Below are 20,000 nucleotides of genomic sequence, written 5' to 3' on the forward strand. Positions count from 1 at the left end.
CTGTCGGTGCAGGGCTACAGCTCCTGTGTAAGGTTTTCTACCCCAAAGGGATGGTTGACTGCTCTCTTTCTCTCTCTCTCTCTCTCTCTCTCTCTCTCTCTCACTTTCACGGGTCTTCACCTCTGTGTCCCATAAGGATTCTTTAGGTGCCTGGGTTTGTGGGTCTGTGCTATATGTATGTCTGATGTTGTCTACATAAGGATTCTTTAGTGTGTGTGTGTGTGTGTGTGCGCATGTGTGTGTGTGTGCGTGTGTGTGCGTGTGTGTGTGCGCGCGCGTGTGTGTGTGTGTGTGTGTGTGTGTGTGTGTGTGCGTGTGTGTGTGTGTGTGTGTGTGTGAATTCAGGGTCTCTCCTTTTACTGTGTGTTGGATTCTGGCAGGTCTCCAGTGCCCCCTGCAGAGCTTGTTTCCACCCTGAGTAAGCTTCCATTCTCTTCAGTCTCTGTGTGTGTGTGTGTGTGTGTGTGTGTGTGTGTGTGTGTGTGTGTGAAATGTTCAAACTGCTCTGAGTTTTACAGAGACAGCTCTCTAAATATACTGCATACACCAAGGTGACAGGATAGACAAGGTAGTTCTGAAAGAGGTAGAGAAAGAGAACAGACATGAAGTGGGGGAGGGATAGAGAAAGAGGGAGGGAGGGAGAGAGGGAGGGAGGGAGGGAGATAGAGAGGGAGGGAGATAGAGAGGGAGGGAGAGAGGGAGATAGAGGGGGAGAGAGAGAGAGGTAAGTTGCAGACATGATGTACCGAGGGGTTGAGATTCATATAACACATATATAACACATATAACCATACCTGCATATATATACGTGTGTGTGTGTGTGTGTGTGTGTGTGTGTGTGTGTGTGTGTGTGTGTATGTGTGTGTGTGTTAATATATACAGTTAATATAATGACGCATAATCACAGCCAAAATTCAACCTCATTTGTTTTGGGTTTTTTGTTTTGGCTTTAAAAAAAAATAAAACTGGTTGGCAAAGTTATATATTGATTTTTTGATGTTTTTTCTGTGTAATATTTTAATAGGCTTGCAACATGTTTAAAAGATTTTGTTGAGTATTTGTCTGGCAAGGCAAACATTTCCGTAACCAAATTTGACTTGATTTGGATCCACAGAGTGAGTAATGTGCTTTAGCAAGGCTTGGTCTGCATCTGTGATGAGGTGTGATGTGTGCTATTCAAAGCTTCTCACTCACATCGAACAATCACCTGCTATAGTATCAAAGTATCAACATTTCACAATACAGGACTTTATATCTTAACACCCCCCCAACACACGCACACACACACACACACACACACACACACACACACACACACACAACACACTCATAACACAGTGGTTTGATTAGGGGTCAGTGATGCACCTCCTGCCATCACTCAGTTCTTACTGTTCATCAGCATGTGGGAAGCTGACTGCACTTAGACTGCACTCAGACTGCACTCAGACTGTACTCAGACTGCACTTAGACTGCACTTAGACTGTACTCAGACTGCACTTAGACTGTACTCAGACTGTATTCAGACTGCACTTAGACTGTACTCAGACTGTACTCAGACTGCACTTAGACTGTACTCAGACTGCACTTAGACTGTACTCAGACTGCACTCAGACTGTACTCAGACTGTACTTAGACTGCACTTAGACTGTACTCAGATTGTACTTAGACTGCACTCAGACTGTACTTAGACTGCACTTAGACTTTACTCAGATTGTACTCAGACTGCACTCAGACTGTACTTAGACTGCACTTAGACTGTACTCAGGCTGTACTCAGACTGCACTCAGACTGTACTTAGACTGCACTTAGACTGTACTCAGATTGTACTCAGACTGCACTCAGACTGTACTTAGATTGTACTCAGACTGTACTTAGACTGCACTGAGACTGTACTCAGATTGTACTCAGACTGCACTTAGACTGGACTGCACTTAGACTGTACTCAGACTGCACTCAGACTGTACTCAGACTGTACTTAGACTGCAATTAGACTGTACTCAGATTGTACTCAGCCAGCGTGGGCACATGGATAATCACTACAGGTGGCGTGTTTGTTGGCTGTTCCGGAGCTGAAGTGTACGGGTCAATGCCCAGTCTGATTATATTCCTGCTTGGGTCGGGTGCTCAGCTACACACAGAGTTAAGGCCTTTGAGCACACTAATCTCCCACTAATTGCTAAAATGTGTGTTTGTGTGTTTAGTGTGTGTGAATGTATTTCTGTGGTTTGTGTATGTCTTTCTCTGTGTGTGCACGTGTATGTGTGCGAGTACGCACATGTGGTTTTGTAGTTTGTGTATATATCACTGTCTGAAAAAGTGTGTGTGTGTGTGTGTGTGTGTGTGTGTTAAACTGATGTTCTTGCACATACCCTTACATATTATCCCTACACCAGACATCTGCATCACATTTTCTTAAAAAAGCCAACCTATCCTCTATCACTACACACACACACACACACACAGAGTTGTGACACAAACCTCTTATGACCTCTGTCTCTTTCCTCTGCTAAATTTTTCACACCACCTTCTTTGATATTCAGCCCCAGGGCATTGTGGGTAGTGTAAACTGAAATTACTGGTTGTAATTATTTCTCATAACTGCAACTCTTGTTTAATTTCATGCATGAGCAGAACCAGTATTATTTACACATCCAGACCACATGAGACTAGCAGAAATATTTAGTATTTATTGACTTTGTTGTCCACAGTGTCTGTGAGGTTTTTAATTCAATATTCTGCATGAGTCTCTGAACTGGGTTGCTCTGTATCTTACATGATGTGAGTCTCTGAACTGGGCTGCTCTGTATCTCACGTGACGTGAGTCTCTGAAATGGGCTGCACCAAGGTTTTTGTGCTGAACAAGTAGACATCTTCTGACCTTCCGAGGAAATCGGTGTAGATGTTCGTGATGGGAGCACATTGCAACTTGTGAAGGTTACACCTAAAATCACTGGCTTCTGCAAAACGCCGCTAAATGTGAGAGAGTCGCAGTGCTCCCGTTTCACTGAGCCCAGATCAGTGTGCCTGCAGGGATGGCACACAGTCCCATCTGACCACATGTTTCTCAGGGGAGTTTTTATGATGCGAAGCAGATATGCTGTAATGAGAGAGTCTCTGTGACACATACAGAGAAATGCACAAGGAGAGACAGGGAGAGAGACAGAGAGCGAGAGAGAGGAACAGATGGAGAGAGGGAGAGAGAGAAAAAAGGAGTGACAGACAGAAAGAGAGACGACTATATATCAAGGAGTAAGAGCGAATGGGATAGACAGATCAAGGTATGGAGAGAGAGACAGAGAGGGTGAGAGCTATGGAGTTGCGTTGGACTCTTGGCAAGCATGTCTTGGCCTCTGCTCGCTGACAGAGTTACACTCTTCCGGCATGGTTTCCTCCATGGCCTCCGTTTATCCGAGCCATGTTGATGAGTCCAATGTTACCCAGTCATGCCTTCCATGTTGGGCGGCTCCCGGGAGCACATACCCCTGCCTCCCGTATATCGGCCCGAGGGTCCACGGAGCAGACTCTGGAATGGCGGCACATCAGGGAAATCTTCAGCGGCTGTGGTGTCACGTCTGGCGGTTTCTGGACAGAGCACGGGAACGTTGGCTTCTGCGCTCCAACGCCGGAACCCTAATCATCATCTGGAGGAGACTCGGATGTCTCTGACGTGGACTCTCCATGTCAAATCTAGCAGTGAATCCTAGAACCTGGGCTGGGACTCTAAAAGAACTTGCTGTGGTTCACGGGGGCCGGACCGGGCCGGACCGGGCCGGGCTGCGAGGCGACAGCTGGCACGTTCGTGTTCTTGTTCACTTTGTTTTTGTCGCACGAGGAATTAATGGCTCGTAACCAACATTGTTAACAGAGATGGCGGGTGCAGCAGCTTTGTAAACACGGGCCGCTTATTTACTGCAGAGATAAACAGCGAACGCAAGGCAAAGGCTTGCCTGGGCTCCAGCTCGGGTTCCTGCACGGGTTCCTGCACGGCCCTGTTTATTGGCACCAGCACACGTGTTTACTCCGACAGACAGTTACAAGTGCAGGCTGAAGCTTGGTTTTGCTATGTGCATGCATGTGTGTATGTGTGTGTGTGTGTGTGTGTGTGTGTGTGTGTGTGTGTGTGTGTGTGTGTGTGTGTGTGCACGCGCGCACGTCCGTGTGTGTTCTTTTACACTGTGAAGTCAGTGTGTAGTTTTTGTTTAGTGTCTGCAACACTTGGGGGAGGTGTTCACTGCACAATGAATACCACAAACTGGCATATACCACAGGTGGTGTAGTGGGCTGCTACACCCTCTCTCCTACACCCTCTCCCCCAGCGAGGTCCAGCTAGGTGCTTGTCTGCCACTGGCATCTGACTGAGCACACAGGACAAGTGGAGGATGGATTTTAATGGGGGTGGATTTTGTGTGTCACGTTAGTGAAGCTGAAATGTAGAGTTGGTGAGATACTGAAGGAATGAAGGCTCGATGAATGTTGCAGTCACTGTAAGACTTCAGGACAGAAGTGAATGTGAAACACATAAAGCGGAAGGGGGTGAATATTCAATTCAACTCTCTCTCTCTTTCTCTCTCTCTTTCAGGTTGAGATTACCCTCCAGGACATTAATGACAACCCTCCAGTTTTTCCCACCGATATCCTGGATGTGACTGTGCAGGAGAATGTTGGTGATGGCTTTAGGATAATGCAGCTAACAGCCACCGATGCTGACGAGGTAGGGCATCTCACTGGAATACTCTGGAATACTCCGAAATACTCACAGGCTCCTTGGACTACTGCTGCTACATATAATCTGGCAGGGCAGAGATTTAAGTGATGTTCTATGTGAAATTATTGCTATGATTACCGTGAGGAGTAAATCAAACATAAGTCTCCGCTGTGCTGTAATGATGTCTGTGTGTGTGTGTGCATGTGTGTATGTGTGTGTGTTTATGTGTGTGTGTGTGTGTTTATGTGTGTGTGTGTGTGCTCTCGTGGAGCGGCCTGCAGCTATGACACAAGTGAAAGTGTTGATTGATTAATCATTAATTGCATTAACAGAACCCTTACATTTACCCAAACTTGAGATTATGAGTGTGTGTATGAGTGTGTGTGTGAGTGTGTGCCTGAATGTGTGCATGAGAGTATGTGTATGAGTATGTGTGTGTGCATGTGAGTATGTGTCTGAGAGTGTGTGTGTGTATGAGAGTATGTGTGGAGGGCTTTTCTCACCAGTGCTGTGGGAATCACACTGAAGGGTCTCAGGGCAAAGTTAGGGTCCTGGGGTTGAGTTTGGGTTCCAGGGTTACATTAGGGTCCTGGGGTTGAGTTAGGGTTCCAGGGTTAAGTTAGGGTTCTAGGGTTGAGTTAGGGTTCCAGGCTTGAGTTAGGGTCCTGGGGTTGAGTTAAGGTTCCAGGGTTGAGTTAGGGTCCTGGGGTTGAGTTAGGTTTCCAGGGTTGAGTTAGGTTTCCAGGGCTGAGTTAGAGTCCTGGGGTTGAGTTAGGGTTCCAGGCTTGAGTTAGGGTCCTGGGGTTGAGTTAGGGTTCCAGGCTTGAGTTAGGGTCCTGGGGTTGAGTTAAGGTTCCAGGGTTGAGTTAGGGTCCTGGGGTTGAGTTAGGTTTCCAGGGTTGAGTTAGGTTTCCAGGGCTGAGTTAGAGTCCTGGGGTTGAGTTAGGGTTCCAGGCTTGAGTTAGGGTCCTGGGGTTGAGTTAGGGTTCCAGGCTTGAGTTAGGGTCCTGGGGTTTATTCATACAGGGAGATGGGAGGAGTCTGGGCAGACTGGCTGGGCATCAGGGAAGGGTATTGGAGAGGGAGAGTGGTTTTAATGAGGAAAAAGGTCTTCAGTAATGAAACCCCTTTCCTGTTCTGAATACCTCACCACTTCTCCCTCTCTGTCTGTGAGTGTGTGTGTGTGTGTGTGTGTGTGTGTGTGTGTGTGTGTGTGTGAGAGAGAGAGAGAGAGCACAGCTGGACTTACTGTTGGGATTTGAGCTGTCCTTTCTCACTCTCACCCTCTCTCTCTCTCTCTCTCTCTCTGATGTCATGATGTCACCTGTTATGTATCATAGCCAGGGGCTGGGCTTGGTCTTGTAGTAAGCGGCTAATGCCGTGGTATGTGAAGCGGAGGGAGGCTTTCAGTAAAGCTGCTTGGGGTCGGTGTTACATCAACAACCGCAGCCCATCATCAGCCATCACGCGGGGGAGGGGAGCGTGTTAGAGCATTACATCACGGCCCGGAGCACGTCAGTCTGGCTGCTCGGCCACGGTGCGTTACATCACGGTCCGGAGCACGTTGGTCTCGCTGCTCAGCCGCGCTATGTTACATCACGCCCCAGAGCACTTCCCCATGGGTCCTGCGTCTCGCCCTCAGCAGTTCTGCTGGAACGCATCTGAATGTTTTTATGCAGGTCAAATTTGTTTATCTCAAAAGAGGAGAAATCACTGAACAGTCATAGAGCACTGAAGCTTTCAGATGAGTTTCAGTCTGTGCAGGGTGGAGCAGGGCGGAGCAGGTGGAAGCTCGGGTAAATGTGGAGGGCTATGTGAAGGCTAGCAGGCGTGTCTCCAAGGGCTGCAATGTCCCTGGATTCGATTTCTCTGGGTTCGATTTCTCTGGCTTTTCTAGCTTTCTCACCTCGGCATGTTCGCCTGATTTCAGATCTCTTAGACCCAGTTCTCCTTCGTCTAGACCTTCCGTGGTTGGCATGGTTTAGCCCACCGCTGCAGAGGAGGCGCCAACGAGGAGGCGCTCGACATGCTCCGGACGCTTCGGCACTCTGCCAGCCAGCGCGCCATGTGTGCGGAGCGGGAGGCGAGCCAAGGCCGGGGGCGGCTGTGCGGCAGAGCCAGACGTCCGCCTCCGATCCCCGGCATCCTAACGAGCTCCACCGCTCTGCTGCTGGACATGTGGAAACCGTGTGGAGGGGATGGGAACGCCGTTTCCCGCCATCCATCTTTCTGTGGTCCATCAGGGAAATCCACAGGGAAAAAAGGAAGAAATATTACTGACAGATTACTGACAGATTACCGACAGATTACTGACAGATTACCGACAGATAGCTCCCAGATGGACAGATTACTGACAGATTACCGACAGATTATGGCCAGATAGCTCTCAGCGTGGCATTCCACCGGCGCGTCTAACTCTTACCTTCGAATGTTGAAAGGAATCATCGTGATGCCGGCCGCCTCGGTCCGAAACAGGTGTTTTCGCGTGTTGCTGTCACAGACTGGAGCGCTCCCCATACCGGCTGCCACTCCACCTGAACCCGCACAGATGTGTATCTTTGTGTGTATCCTTGCGTGTGTGTGTGTGTGTCGGTTTAAAGTGACGTTAATTAGGCCGCTGGGCTGTAATTTGGCTGACGGCTTGTCAGTGTGGGAGTATGCTGGCTTCTCTCTGCTTGGAGGAAACTGGGATTTCCTGCGAGGCCCACTCCTCTTCCCCCATACATTCTCTGCCTCGTTCCCTGCCTCCCTCCATCCCTCTCTCGCTCTCTCTCTCCCTCCCCCACCTTCTCTCTTTCCCCTGCCAGTCCTTTGCGTGTTCTCTCTCTCTGGGTTAACTGCATTTCCGTATGCCCTCCGCGCCCCCTTGTGTGGAGTCTTAATTGCTCCTGCTTGCACCTCCCTGCATGACTGTAAAACTCTTTAGTGGGAGGGTCATACCAGTGGTGGGGGTGTCCGGGGCAGAAACACCCCAACAGCCTTTCACAGCAGTAACAGAGCTTTGATTGGCTAGCAGAGGGGAGAGTGGGAGGGGCAAGGCGTGTGATGGGATATCCAGATCCCGAGCATTGATCGATGACAGCAGGCGCCAGTGAACAATCAGTGAATGTTTTGTTTTCTTTTCAGTCTCTCTCTCCATTTCTTTCTTTCTTAGCCTTTGAACGAGTTAAGATTCCACAGTAGTTGAACCCAACTCTAGTTTTGAAGAGAGCAGTATCGCACAGATACTTCCAAACCGATGGCTAAAGGAATGCCTCGGGCATAGTTTTCCCAGATTTCCCAGTGTCACTCCTTTATTAAGGCCTCCATCGTCTCATGGTCCGTCAGCCAGTGTTCGTCTGTCACGCTGGGTCCTCTCCTCCTGCTGGCCGGAGGATCGTATGTTCAGCGGTACCAGGGGATCTATTAACTGGATTCATAGAAGCACGCCATACCCCTCGCAGCTTAAAGGGCAGGGGTCAGTCCTCTGGGACCGCCCCCGTCTAGCAGACATGGCCTCCTGTCTCCATGTCAGATCCCGCCTCGTACATTCCCGCTGTCTACAAAGCTCCCTTTCACCACTTTATTTTCCTCTTGCTTCTCTCTCTCTCTCTCTCTCTCTCTCTCTCTCTCTCCGTTATCTGCTCTCCTCCATCCTATCTGTGCCATCTGAACTCCTGCGTACCTGCAGTAATGACTCAGCAGGCAACGGCTCCACTCAGCGCCGCGGTGCTGACCTGGACGCACGAAACCCAACACCGGCGGCCCCGCGGGGAAACAAATACCCAGCACTCTCGTTAATTGGTATCGATGCGTTCTGACCGGTCGGAGACCGGCCGTGTTTACGGCTGCTCGGGGCGATCGCACAGCCCCTGGCTGCTTCTGGCTGGGTTCAAGTGTGTCAGTGCGCTAAACCATTTGCACAGCACGGTAGGGCCGAGCGTGGTGGCGAGTGATCGGAATAGCGCCGCTCCATCTGCTCCAACGATCCAGGGTGATGAGTACGATACAGGCGGAGGAGGTTGGCTAATTGTAGCAGCCTCAACGGGTTTTTGGAGGCCGGGGCGAAACTGTGGGTGTGGGACTAAAGAAACCTGCCTAAGACATGCTAGTCAGAGCTTTGCTGGACTGTGTAAACTGCAGGAATCCGGTTAAAATGTTTGCTAATTGACTAGCGTAGCGTTATGTGCAGTCTGTGTCAGTGTGAGAGTTTGCTAGTCCATGCCTTTATCTGGCTTTTTATCCGACCGCCGTGATGCTATTTTGGAAGAATGTCAGGAGCGAGATTATAGACACCTTTCTCTTTTTCTTTCCAGGGTCCAAACGCTCTGGTCACCTACACCATCATCAGCGGGGCGGACGACAGCTTCCGTGTCGACCCTGAGTCGGGTGACCTCATTGCTACGAAGAGGCTGGACAGGGAGCGCCGCTCAAAATACTCCCTCCTGGTGCGCGCCGATGACGGGCAGCAGTCGTCAGACGTGCGTGTGAACATCACTGTCAGCGACGTGAACGACCACGCCCCCAAGTTCTCCCGCTCCGTCTACACCTTCGACATTCCCGAGGACACGACACCAGGTACACGCACTTAACAGATATGCCTTTTCAGATTATCAACTCATAGGTTCGTCCAGTTAATCCCACAAACAATTTTTCCTCCTCATTCATACAACCATTCAACTGTGCATGGCCAATCTTATAGATAAAAACCTACTGTTTATATGTGTCGTGACTGTGTCAGACAGTTAGAGATCAGTCCTGTGTCTGATGTAGAGGTCCTTTTCCATACTGGCCCAGCCCTGAACAGAAGCCTTTCTGAGTATTTAGGTTCAACAGAACTCTAAATTGACAAGGTGATTCCATTTTAGCTTCAACAATATCGAGTCTGGGCCCTAGTAGTCTGATGAGGTAAAACAAAGATGTCTGGGGCTGGCGGTCTCAACAGAACAGCCCGACAAGGCCCAGACGTCACGGCAGGAAACAGTGGCCGAGCTATCTGGGAGGAGTCCTACCAGAGCAAATGGTCCACATCAAGCGAGACTTTCTCCAGACCACAGAGATCAAACTGCTGCTCTCGGCGCAAGCCCAAACCCTCCTGGGAGCATGTATGGCAGGAACCACGGGCGGGAGAACTTTGTTTTGGCCCACGCTGGGTTCTTCTGCCGTTCTCTCTCTCGATTTCTGTCATTCTGTCTCTTCTCTTCTCTTCTTTCGCTCATGTTCCTCCTTCCCATTTCCTCTCCCCATCTCTTAGGCTCCATCGTGGCAGCCATCCTGGCAAGCGACTCAGACTCTGGCACGAACGGCGAAATAACCTACTCTCTGGAGGATGACCCAGACGACGCCACCTTCATCCTGAACCCTGTGACGGGCGTCTTCAATGTGTCGCAGCCTCTGGACTTTGAGGCGCAGCAGTACTATGTCCTCAGCGTGCGGGCGGCTGATGGGGGAGGCCAGGCCAGCTCTGTCCGCGTCTACTTCAACGTCCTGGACGTCAATGACAACCGGCCGGTCTTCAACGCCACCAGCTACAGCGCATCGGTCTTGGAGAACCTCAGTCCTGGGACGTCTGTCCTCACAGTGGCAGCCAGCGACGCAGACAATGGTGAGATCTTTAACAGCAGTACATTTCATCTGAATCAGGAATTATAAAATCCAGGTTCCTGAAAAAAAAAAAAAAATTATATATATATATATATATATACTCTCAATTCAACTGGTTCTAGTGCTGTGGGTTTAGCAGATCTGTTCTAGTGCAGTGGGATTAGTGGACCTGTTCTAGTGCCATGGGTTTAGCAGACCTGTTTTTATACTGTAGGATTAGCAGACCTGTTCTAGTGTCATGGGATTATCTGATCTGTTCTTGTATTGTGGGATTATCAGATCTGTTCTGGTACTGTGAGATTTGCGGATCTCTTTTAGTCCCGTGGCATTAGCCGCCAAATGTGTGTTCGTACAGTGACAATAAAGTTTATCTGGCTCGAACAGAAGCCATTAAATTAACAGCTATGCCAAACAAATCTAGAGTAAAGTCCACCAAAGTTCTGGGTTGGTTCCAGACGGTTCTCTGCCATCCTGAGAAGACCGCCAGCATCCTGTGTACAGTACACCACAGCTCAGATGTTTTGATCTCCAAACAGTTGTAAAAAGTATGCTGATTTTCGAATGGCTTGATTTTCTAGTTTCATTCTGCGTGAAAAATGTGTCTTCTGTAAAGATGTTCTCCCCATGGTCTGGCGAGACTATAGCATTACATCCCTGCTTCTACGATAAATGCTCCACATACGTCCTCTCTCACAGAGCAGTGATATTTGAAGCCACGGGGCTGAAAGATGGAGAAGGTCTGGCATGTCTTAGCATTGAAGCATACTGCGTACAACCCCAGATGCGATGCTAAGCTGCCTCGTGCCACCTCCCCCCCACACCCGGCAGCCCAGAGCCGCTAACATTCCAGCTTCCTCCGTGGGGCTTTGTTAGTGTAGCATCTACGGGGTTAAAAAGTCACAGCAAGGTTCTGCTCTCACGCCAGACCCCTCCCAAGTACGCTGGAGCCCCATGCTACTCCGCCTGTTTCCAGCCAAGGTTAGAACATGGCTACGAACAGAACGTGGTTACGGGGACCTACATTCTGCCTCTGGTGTCTCTCTCTCTCTCTCTCTCTCTCTCTCTCTCCCTCCCCCTCCTCTCTCCCTTTCTCTCTCTCTCTCTCTCTCTCTCTCCAGATCCCTTTCACTCATCTGTCTCCTGCGTGCCCGACTGAGTCTTTCCTCGCCAGCTCGTGGCCCGAGCTGCTGGCCGTATCACTCCCAAAACATCACTGTTAGCACTTCCTAAGCCATGACCTCTGGCCCTAGCAGCAGATAAATGGAGGCAGCTTGACCTGCTTTTGTGCTGTAATCAACGGGAGGTGGAGGGTTCGGGGGGGGCCTTGATAGTGGGAAAGTGCAAGACCAGGCCAGCGACTGGTGGCGGGGACGTTCGCAAGTACTGTTAGCGAGCACTGAATCTCTAGGCAGCCCTGCCAAAGCACTAACAGTTTCATTAACACCAAAGGCCAAAGTGGAAACAACTTACTGCATAGTGTCAGTTTTTGCATTTACAGTGCATGCACGTTTTCAATGTAGTGTGAAATCGCACGGGGGTTATTTTGGGTTCGGAAGATAACCTTTTGACAGTTATTGAAACAGTAACAGCCGTATCAGCAGTTTGGGGAGAAATACACTTTTCCTTTACGAAACAAACGCCAACCCTCTGAAATGCAGTTCATGCTCAAGCTCGCGGCGATATTTTTGATTTGCCCGCATTCTTGAGCCGAAGACGCAGATAGCTCGCGCGAGGGAAGTGAGCGGATCAGCTCCAGATGTTGCTGTAACAATATGTGGGAAGCCATCCATCACGGGCACTTAAGGACGAGGTTGTGTGTTATTTAGGGCTGGGCTGAACCTTCACGCCCTCTCCAGTTCATCTGAAACCGAGGAACAGTTTCAATATAAGAACAATTTGTCACGTACAGATTTGTTGCGGTTTGAACACTTGTAATCCGGTTCCTATATCACACTGATAATCTTTATGAAAGTCTACGGGTTTAAAGAATTTCTTCCTCTAGATTTCAGAGTTTAGTTAAATTATTAATTAATAATTATTAGTTCAGTGTTTAGTTCAGTAAAGTTAGCTGCCCACATAATTATGAATACTTGCAATATTTCAACATAATTATGAATATTTCACATTTTTCTCACCGATTCGTTTGTGTCTGTGGGAAAATGTTGGATTTGGAACCATTGGTAATAATGAGCTCACACAGTGTGTTTTTACAGACAGCAACTGAACTCTTTACACACCACAAGTACCAGTGTGTACTGCTGTACTGTGTGTGTACAACTGTGATTAATGATTCATACCAATAGAAGGTTCCGGTGTGTTTTTCAGGACCCAACGCCTTGCTGGCATATGGCATCGCCTCCGGAGATCCTCAGGACCAGTTCGGCATCACACCCTACGGCGTCCTCCAAACCCGGAAACTCCTGGACCGGGAAGCACGCTCCTTCTACAACCTGGTCGTCACCGTTAGCGACCAGGCCCCGCCCCCCGCTCCCCGCTTCACGAGCTCCGCCCAGGTGTCCATCATTCTTCTGGACGTGAATGACTGCGCGCCAGTGTTCACCTCGCAGACGACGGCGTACGTGCAGGAAAGCACGGCGCTGGACACGGCGGTGTTCACCGCGCAGGCGGCCGACGCAGACAGCGGCCCCAACAGCTACGTGGAGTACTCGCTTACCGGTTCCCACGGCAACAAGTTCAGCGTGGGCGCGGTGGATGGCGTGGTGCGCCTGGTGGGCGAGCTGGACCGCGAGGAGATGGCCAATTACACACTAACAGTGGTGGCCATGGACAAGGGCCAGCCGGCGCTCTCCTCTGCCATGGAGGTGACCATGGTGGTGCTGGATGTGAATGACAACACGCCGAGCTTCTCGCAGAACATCTACGACGTGGAGATTGAGGAGGACACGCTCAGCGGCACCGATGTCCTGCAGGTGTTCGCCAGTGACGCTGACGAGGGCACCAACGGCCAGATCCGCTTCTCCATCGCTTCCGGGAACAGGAATGGCGACTTCCGCATCGACTCGGTGACGGGGGTGATCTCCGTGGCGAAGCCGCTGGACCGGGAGGCGTGGGCGTCTTACTCGCTGGTGGTCCAGGCGGCGGACCGCGCAAGCAGCCCCAGGGTGGACCGCGCCACGGTGAACGTGGCCCTGCTGGACGTCAACGACTGCATGCCCACGTTTGAGCTCTCTCCGTACACCGTCACAGTCCAGGAGAACCTGAAAGACCTGCCCATCAACATCTTGCAGGTGAGTACACACAACTAGAACCAGTCCAGGTCACACAGAACCAGACCAGGTGACGCAGAACCAGACCAGGTCAGGGAAAATCACACCAGGTCACACAGAAAATGTCCCAGATCACACAGAACCCAGATAGAGTCCTTCCATGTCACACAGACCTGCCACCACTAGCTAGACTAAATAGACTAAAAATGATGAAACTAGAAAACACACACACATACACAACGTAATGAACATGGTGGGTGGAGGACTTGCAGTTGAGGGAGAAATATAGAGACAGCGAGAGACAGGGAGAGACAGAGAGAGACAGGGAGAGACAGAGAGAGACAGCGAGAGACAGGGAGAGACAGAGAGAGACAGGGAGAGACAGGGAGAGACAGGGAGAGACAGAGAGAGACAGAGAGACAGGGAGAGACAGAGAGAGACAGAGAGACAGGGAGAGACAGAGAGAGACAGGGAGAGACAGGGAGAGACAGAGAGAGACAGGGAGAGACAGGGAGAGACAGAGAGAGACAGAGAGAGACAGGGAGAGACAGGGAGAGACAGAGAGAGACAGGGAGAGACAGAGAGAGACAGAGAGAGACAGGGAGAGACAGCGAGAGACAGGTCTGACGTGGGTGTAGGAGGGAGAAGGTATGCTCCTAGTCTGCTGCTTAGTGACCACAGGAAATTCCTCCTGAGTCACATTTTCATGGACAGTTAGTGGTTATATTACAATTATTTTCCTTTAGGTCTGGAACGTTTCACATTACTACAAAATCACAGCTGCATGCTTTTGTCAGTCTGTCCATCCATCCATCCATCCATCCATCCATCCATCCATCCATCCATCCATCCATCCATCCATCCATCTAACTTTATAATAAGTGTTCTTTTCATTGACAGGTATCCAACCATTTGGTTAGATGATATGAGCTGCTTCCATCTAAGCACCCATCTCTCCATCCTTCCATCTCTCCAACCCTGCATCTCTCCATCCTTCCATCTCTCCAACCCTGCATCTCTCCATCCTTCCATCTCTCCAACCCTGCATCTCTCCATCCTTCCATCTCTCCAACCCTGCATCTCTCCATCCTTCCATCTCTCCAACCCTGCATCTCTCCATCCTTCCATCTCTCCAACCTCCATCTCCCTGTCCCTCTGTGTCACCATCTCTCCATCTCCATCCCTCCATCCTTCCAACCTCCATCTCCCCACCCCTCCGTCCCCCCATCTCTCCAACCTCATCCCTCCGTCTCTCCCTCCTTCCATCTCTCCATCCCTCCATCTCTCCGTCCCTCTCTCCTCCTTTCGGTTTTCCTCGAGGAGACATTCTTCTTCATGTCTTTTCCGGGCCTCTTCCTCCCTGCTGCAGGTTGTGGGCCGTGACGATGACTCCGGTCTTAATGGGCACCTGAGCTACAGTCTGAGCGGCGGGGACGAGGAAGGCTGCTTCAGCCTGACATCCAGTGGGCAGCTCAGACTGGCGCGCACTCTGGACCGCGAAGCTCGGGACCACTATGTCCTCCTGATTACCGCCATTGACTCAGGTAAGAACCCACCACCCCGACACACACACACACACACACACACTCCCATGTGTGTCAAAGCAGGTGAAGCCAGAGTGTGCTGCTGCAGCTCTGTGTGCGCACGCACACGTGTGTGTGTGTGTGTGTGTGTGTGTGTGTGTGCGCGCGTTGCGAACACCGGCAGGGTGTGAGCGTTAGGTTGTTATTGCTCAAAGGTCTACAGATGAGTGAGTGTGTCAAGCAGAGGCTATTCTGGCTGCGTCCACCTCCCCTCCTCAGCCGTCAGCCAAACCACCTCAGCCCACGCCAGCCCCACCCACATTCCAGCCTGCTCATGTGAACTGTGGTAATGATGGGTATATTTTGACTGGCTATGCATGTGGTGGGAGTTACAACAATAAAACCTCTTTCTGGAGCCCAGCAGTACCCTTCCTTTCCAGTGAGACTACGGAAAGGCAAAGTCGCCTGCAGTTCCGGCTGAAGTGCACTGTTTCTGCTGAGAGCCGGAGCACTGCACTCTGAATAACCGATGAGCCGTGAACTGTGCAGGGAAATTAGCTGCGCCCTGAGACAGGTGTGATGGGTCACTGTTAACACTACACTGTGCAGTGCTGTGCTGCGTCCTAAAACAGGTGTGATGGGTCACTGTTAACATTACACTGTGCAGTGAACTGTGCTGCGCCCTGAGACAGGTGTGATGGGTCACTGTTAACGCTACACTGTGCAGTGCTGTGCTGCATCCTGAGACAGGTGAGATGGTTCAGTGATAACACTACACTGTGCAGTGCTGTACTGCGTCCTGAGACAGGTGTGATGGGTCACTGTTAACACTACACTGTGCAGTGCTGTGCTGCGTCCTAAAACAGGTGTGATGGGTCACTGTTAACATTACACTGTGCAGTGAACTGTGCTGCATCCTGAGACAGGTGTGATGGGTCACTGTTAACACTACACTGTGCAGTGAACTGTGCTGCGTCCTGAGACAGGTGTGATGGGTCACTGTTAACACTACACTGTGCAGTGAACTGTGCTGCGTCCTGAGACAGGTGTGATGGGTCACTGTTAACACTACACTGTGCAGTGAACTGTGCTGCATCCTGAGACAGGTGTGATGGGTCACTGTTAACACTACACTGTGCAGTGAACTGTGCTGCGTCCTGAGACAGGTGAGATGGGTCACTGTTAACACTACACTGTGCAGTGCTGTGCTGCATCCTGAGACAGGTGAGATGGTTCAGTGATAACACTACACTGTGCAGTGCTGTGCTGCGTCCTAAAACAGGTGTGATGGGTCACTGTTAACATTACACTGTGCAGTGAACTGTGCTGCATCCTGAGACAGGTGTGATGGGTCACTGTTAACACTACACTGTGCAGTGAACTGTGCTGCGTCCTGAGACAGGTGTGATGGGTCACTGTTAACACTACACTGTGCAGTGAACTGTGCTGCATCCTGAGACAGGTGTGATGGGTCACTGTTAACACTACACTGTGCAGTGAACTGTGCTGCGTCCTGAGACAGGTGAGATGGGTCACTGTTAACACTACACTGTGCAGTGAACTGTGCTGCGTCCTGAGACAGGTGAGATGGGTCACTGTTAACACTACACTGTGCAGTGAACTGTGCTGCATCCTGAGACAGGTGAGATGGGTCACTGTTAACACTACACTGTGCAGTGAACTGTGCTACCCCTCCAACAGGGACAGACCAGCGCCAGAACCACACCAGATCAGCCGGTGTTCTTTCTTTCTGTGCTTTGTTTACCGTGGTAAAAGCTAGCGGGTAGCTAGAGAGCAACACAGCTGCGGGTGTACGTGTTCCAGAGACAGCCTTCAGAATGGCCCATGCGGTAGGAATTACACAAATAACTGCATTTCAACTGTCAGAGTCATACTCCTCTCTGTTTTGGTTTGTTTTTTGGTCGATAGTGCTGGCAGAATTTGATGTTTGTGCTTCTAAATACTCGATCATGAGACAGGAAGAGAAATATTTATTGCTATTAAAACATGATTAATGACGTGCACATTTGTGTATTTTTGCACAAACCTCAACAGCTCCACAGCAACATTTGACAGCAGAAGTAGAAGGAATAACAATAATAATAAATAATGTTTTATTATAAAAAATAGTTATGAAGCAGTTAGTGTGTCTAATAGGAGAATATTCACAAACCTCAAATGGCTGCCTAGTTGGAATGGAGCCGGCTGGTTCTGGATCTGCTGAGCTGTTTGTGGTCACTGCCTGAAGGGAAGCTGTTTTTTGTCCATTGTAGAGAATGGAGGAGTGTAGAGGACGGTCTGTGTGTAGAAAACGGTCTGTGTGTAGAGGACGGTCTGTGTGTAGAGGACGGTCTGTGTGCAGAGGACGGTCTGTGTGTAGAGGACGGTCTGTGTATAGAGGACGGTCTGTGTGTAGAGGATGGAGGAGTGTAGAGGATGGAGGAGTGTAGAGGACAGTCTGTGCGCAGAGGACGGTCTGTGTGTAGAGGACAGTCTGTGCGCAGAGGACGGTCTGTGTGCAGAGGACGGTCTGTGTGTAGAGGACAGTCTGAGTGTAGAGGACGGTCTGTGTGCAGAGGACGGTCTGTGTGCAGAGGACGGTCTGTGTATAGAGGACGGTCTGTGCGTAGAGGATGGAGGAGTGTAGAGGACGGTCTGTGTGTAGAGGACAGTCTGTGCGCAGAGGACGGTCTGTGTGCAGAGGACAGTCTGTGTGTAGAGGACAGTCTGAGTGTAGAGGACGGTCTGTGTGTAGAGGACAGTCTGTGTATAGAGGACGGTCTGAGTGTAGAGGACAGTCTGTGTGTAGAGGACGGTCTGTGTGTAGAGGACGGTCAAGTGGAGTCTTGACCCACTTTCCCATGTCAAAGTCAAAGTCAATTTTATTTCTGTTGTGCTTTGAGCAAGACAAGGGTGTGTGTGTGTGTGTGTGTGTGTGTGTGTGTGTGTGTGTGTGTGTGTTTGGCAAAATGTAGACACTATTAGTTTTTTGTGTTTTATACAATAGCACAGCAAAGAAATCCGATAATTTTCTTCAGCATAATCCTTTCAGGGTGTACTATCAGGAGTGGGTTCTGCAGGGTGAACTATCAGGAGTGAGTTCTGCAGGGTGAACGGACTGTTCATATTAGCGTGACTGCACAGTGGAAAGGCAGCGCTGGCATTAATGGCCATTACAGAAGAGCATTAAGTCATGTGACGAGTGCCAGGGGGCGGAGAAAGTTTGACTGAGTGAAAGATGAATAGGAAAGAAGCAGAGAAGGTATGAGAGCAGTCCTTGGCCGAAAAGAGTGAAAGGCTGTTTGACAACATTCACACGAACTGTGTTTGTTCACGTTTATTAAAGAGGCCGCAAATCTGCCCTGAGTGCCTATGGAGCACACACACACAAACACATACACACATGCACACATGCACACAAACACTCTTACACACACACATGCACGCACACACACACACACACACACACACACACACACACACACACACACACACACACAGAGTCTCTCTGTTCACCTCCAGCTTATAGGACCACACTGTTTGCCGTTTGTCTTTTCAGCTTAGAGGAGCGTTTAACAGATAAAAGATGTCAATGGTTGCGCCATTTAGTGCCTCTGTGCTTTTACCGAGCTGAAGCCCCATGTCTCCCTGCGCCCGCGGAATACCGCCGGCCCTAATGAGTCCCCCAGTGAGCACCGCGCTCCCTGTGCTCTGAGCTAAACAGAACTCCTCTCATTATGGGATGGTGCAGCAGAAAGAATTATTGACACTTGATGCATTATGGATGCTTGGCATGAGCGCGTGAGATTGGAGACTGGGTCAGGAGCCTCCAGGTGACTCCTGGCCCAGGTCCTCATTGTGCTGGCTGGCTGTCAACAGCTGAGATCAGCTCACTCTGCTAGTGAGATATCAGATGTCTCGAACAAGGTGAAAGCAGCCTGTAGAACAGAGCTTAAGCTTTTAAACAACAGGTCATGACACTGTGTTTTTAAACAACAGATCATAACACTGTGTTTTTAAACAACAGATCATAACACTGTGTGTTTAAACAACAGATCATAACACTGTGTTTTTAAACAACAGATCATAACACTGTGTGTTTAAACAACAGATCATAACACTGTGTTTTTAAACAACAGATCATAACACTGTGTGTTTAAACAACAGATCATAACACTGTGTTTTTAAACAACAGATCATAACACTGTGTTTTTAAACAACAGATCATAACACTGTGTTTAAACAACACCTCATAACACTGTGTTTAAACAACACCTCATAACACTGTGTTTAAACAACGGATCATAACACTGTGTTTTTAAACAACAGGTCATGACACTGTGTTTTTAAACAACAGATCATAACACTGTGTGTTTAAACAACAGATCATAACACTGTGTTTTTAAACAACACCTCATAACACTGTGTTTAAACAACACCTTATAACACTGTGTTTAAACAACACCTCATAACACTGTGTTTAAACAACACCTCATAACACTGTGTTTAAACAACACCTCATAACACTATCTGTTTAAACAACAGCTCATAACACTGTGTTTAAACAACACCTCATAACACTATCTGTTTAAACAACAGCTCATAACACTATGTGTTTAAACAACAAATCAACACTGTGTGTTTAAACAACAGATCATAACACTGTGTTTTTAAACAACGGCTCATAACACTGTGTGTTTAAACAACAGATCATAACACTGTGTGTTTAAACAACACCTCATAACACTGTGTGTTTAAACAAGTCATTACAGTGTGTTTTAAAACAACAGGTCACAACAGTGTGGCTTTAGGCATGACTCTATCCACCTCCCTCTCTCCACCTCTCTCACGAACTCCCTCTCTCCACCTCTCTCCACCTCTCTCTACCTCTCTCCACCTCTCTCTCTCTCTACCTCCCTCTCTACACATCTCTCACCTTTTCTCTGTCCCTCTCTCTTTCTC

The 20,000-nt window shown here is 49.4% G+C and overlaps 1 protein-coding gene across 3 annotated transcripts in view; it reads left to right on the forward strand.

Moving 5' to 3' along the window:
- The window catches only part of fat4 (FAT atypical cadherin 4), a 95,481-nt gene that overhangs the window by 47,522 nt on the left and 27,959 nt on the right, over positions 1–20,000 (forward strand). For all 3 annotated transcript variants that reach the window (XM_035522058.2, XM_081710155.1, XM_081710156.1), the window contains exons 2-6: positions 4,580–4,711; positions 9,001–9,262; positions 9,939–10,289; positions 12,614–13,536; positions 14,885–15,059. In XM_035522058.2, the coding sequence (XP_035377951.1) occupies positions 4,580–4,711; positions 9,001–9,262; positions 9,939–10,289; positions 12,614–13,536; positions 14,885–15,059 (1,843 nt within the window). The remainder of the gene's footprint in view (positions 1–4,579; positions 4,712–9,000; positions 9,263–9,938; positions 10,290–12,613; positions 13,537–14,884; positions 15,060–20,000) is intronic.

The sequence above is a fragment of the Electrophorus electricus genome, chromosome 3 (genome assembly GCF_041902795.1).
Source record: "Electrophorus electricus isolate QZ-2024a chromosome 3, ASM4190279v1, whole genome shotgun sequence".
Taxonomy (NCBI): Eukaryota; Metazoa; Chordata; class Actinopteri; order Gymnotiformes; family Gymnotidae; genus Electrophorus; species Electrophorus electricus.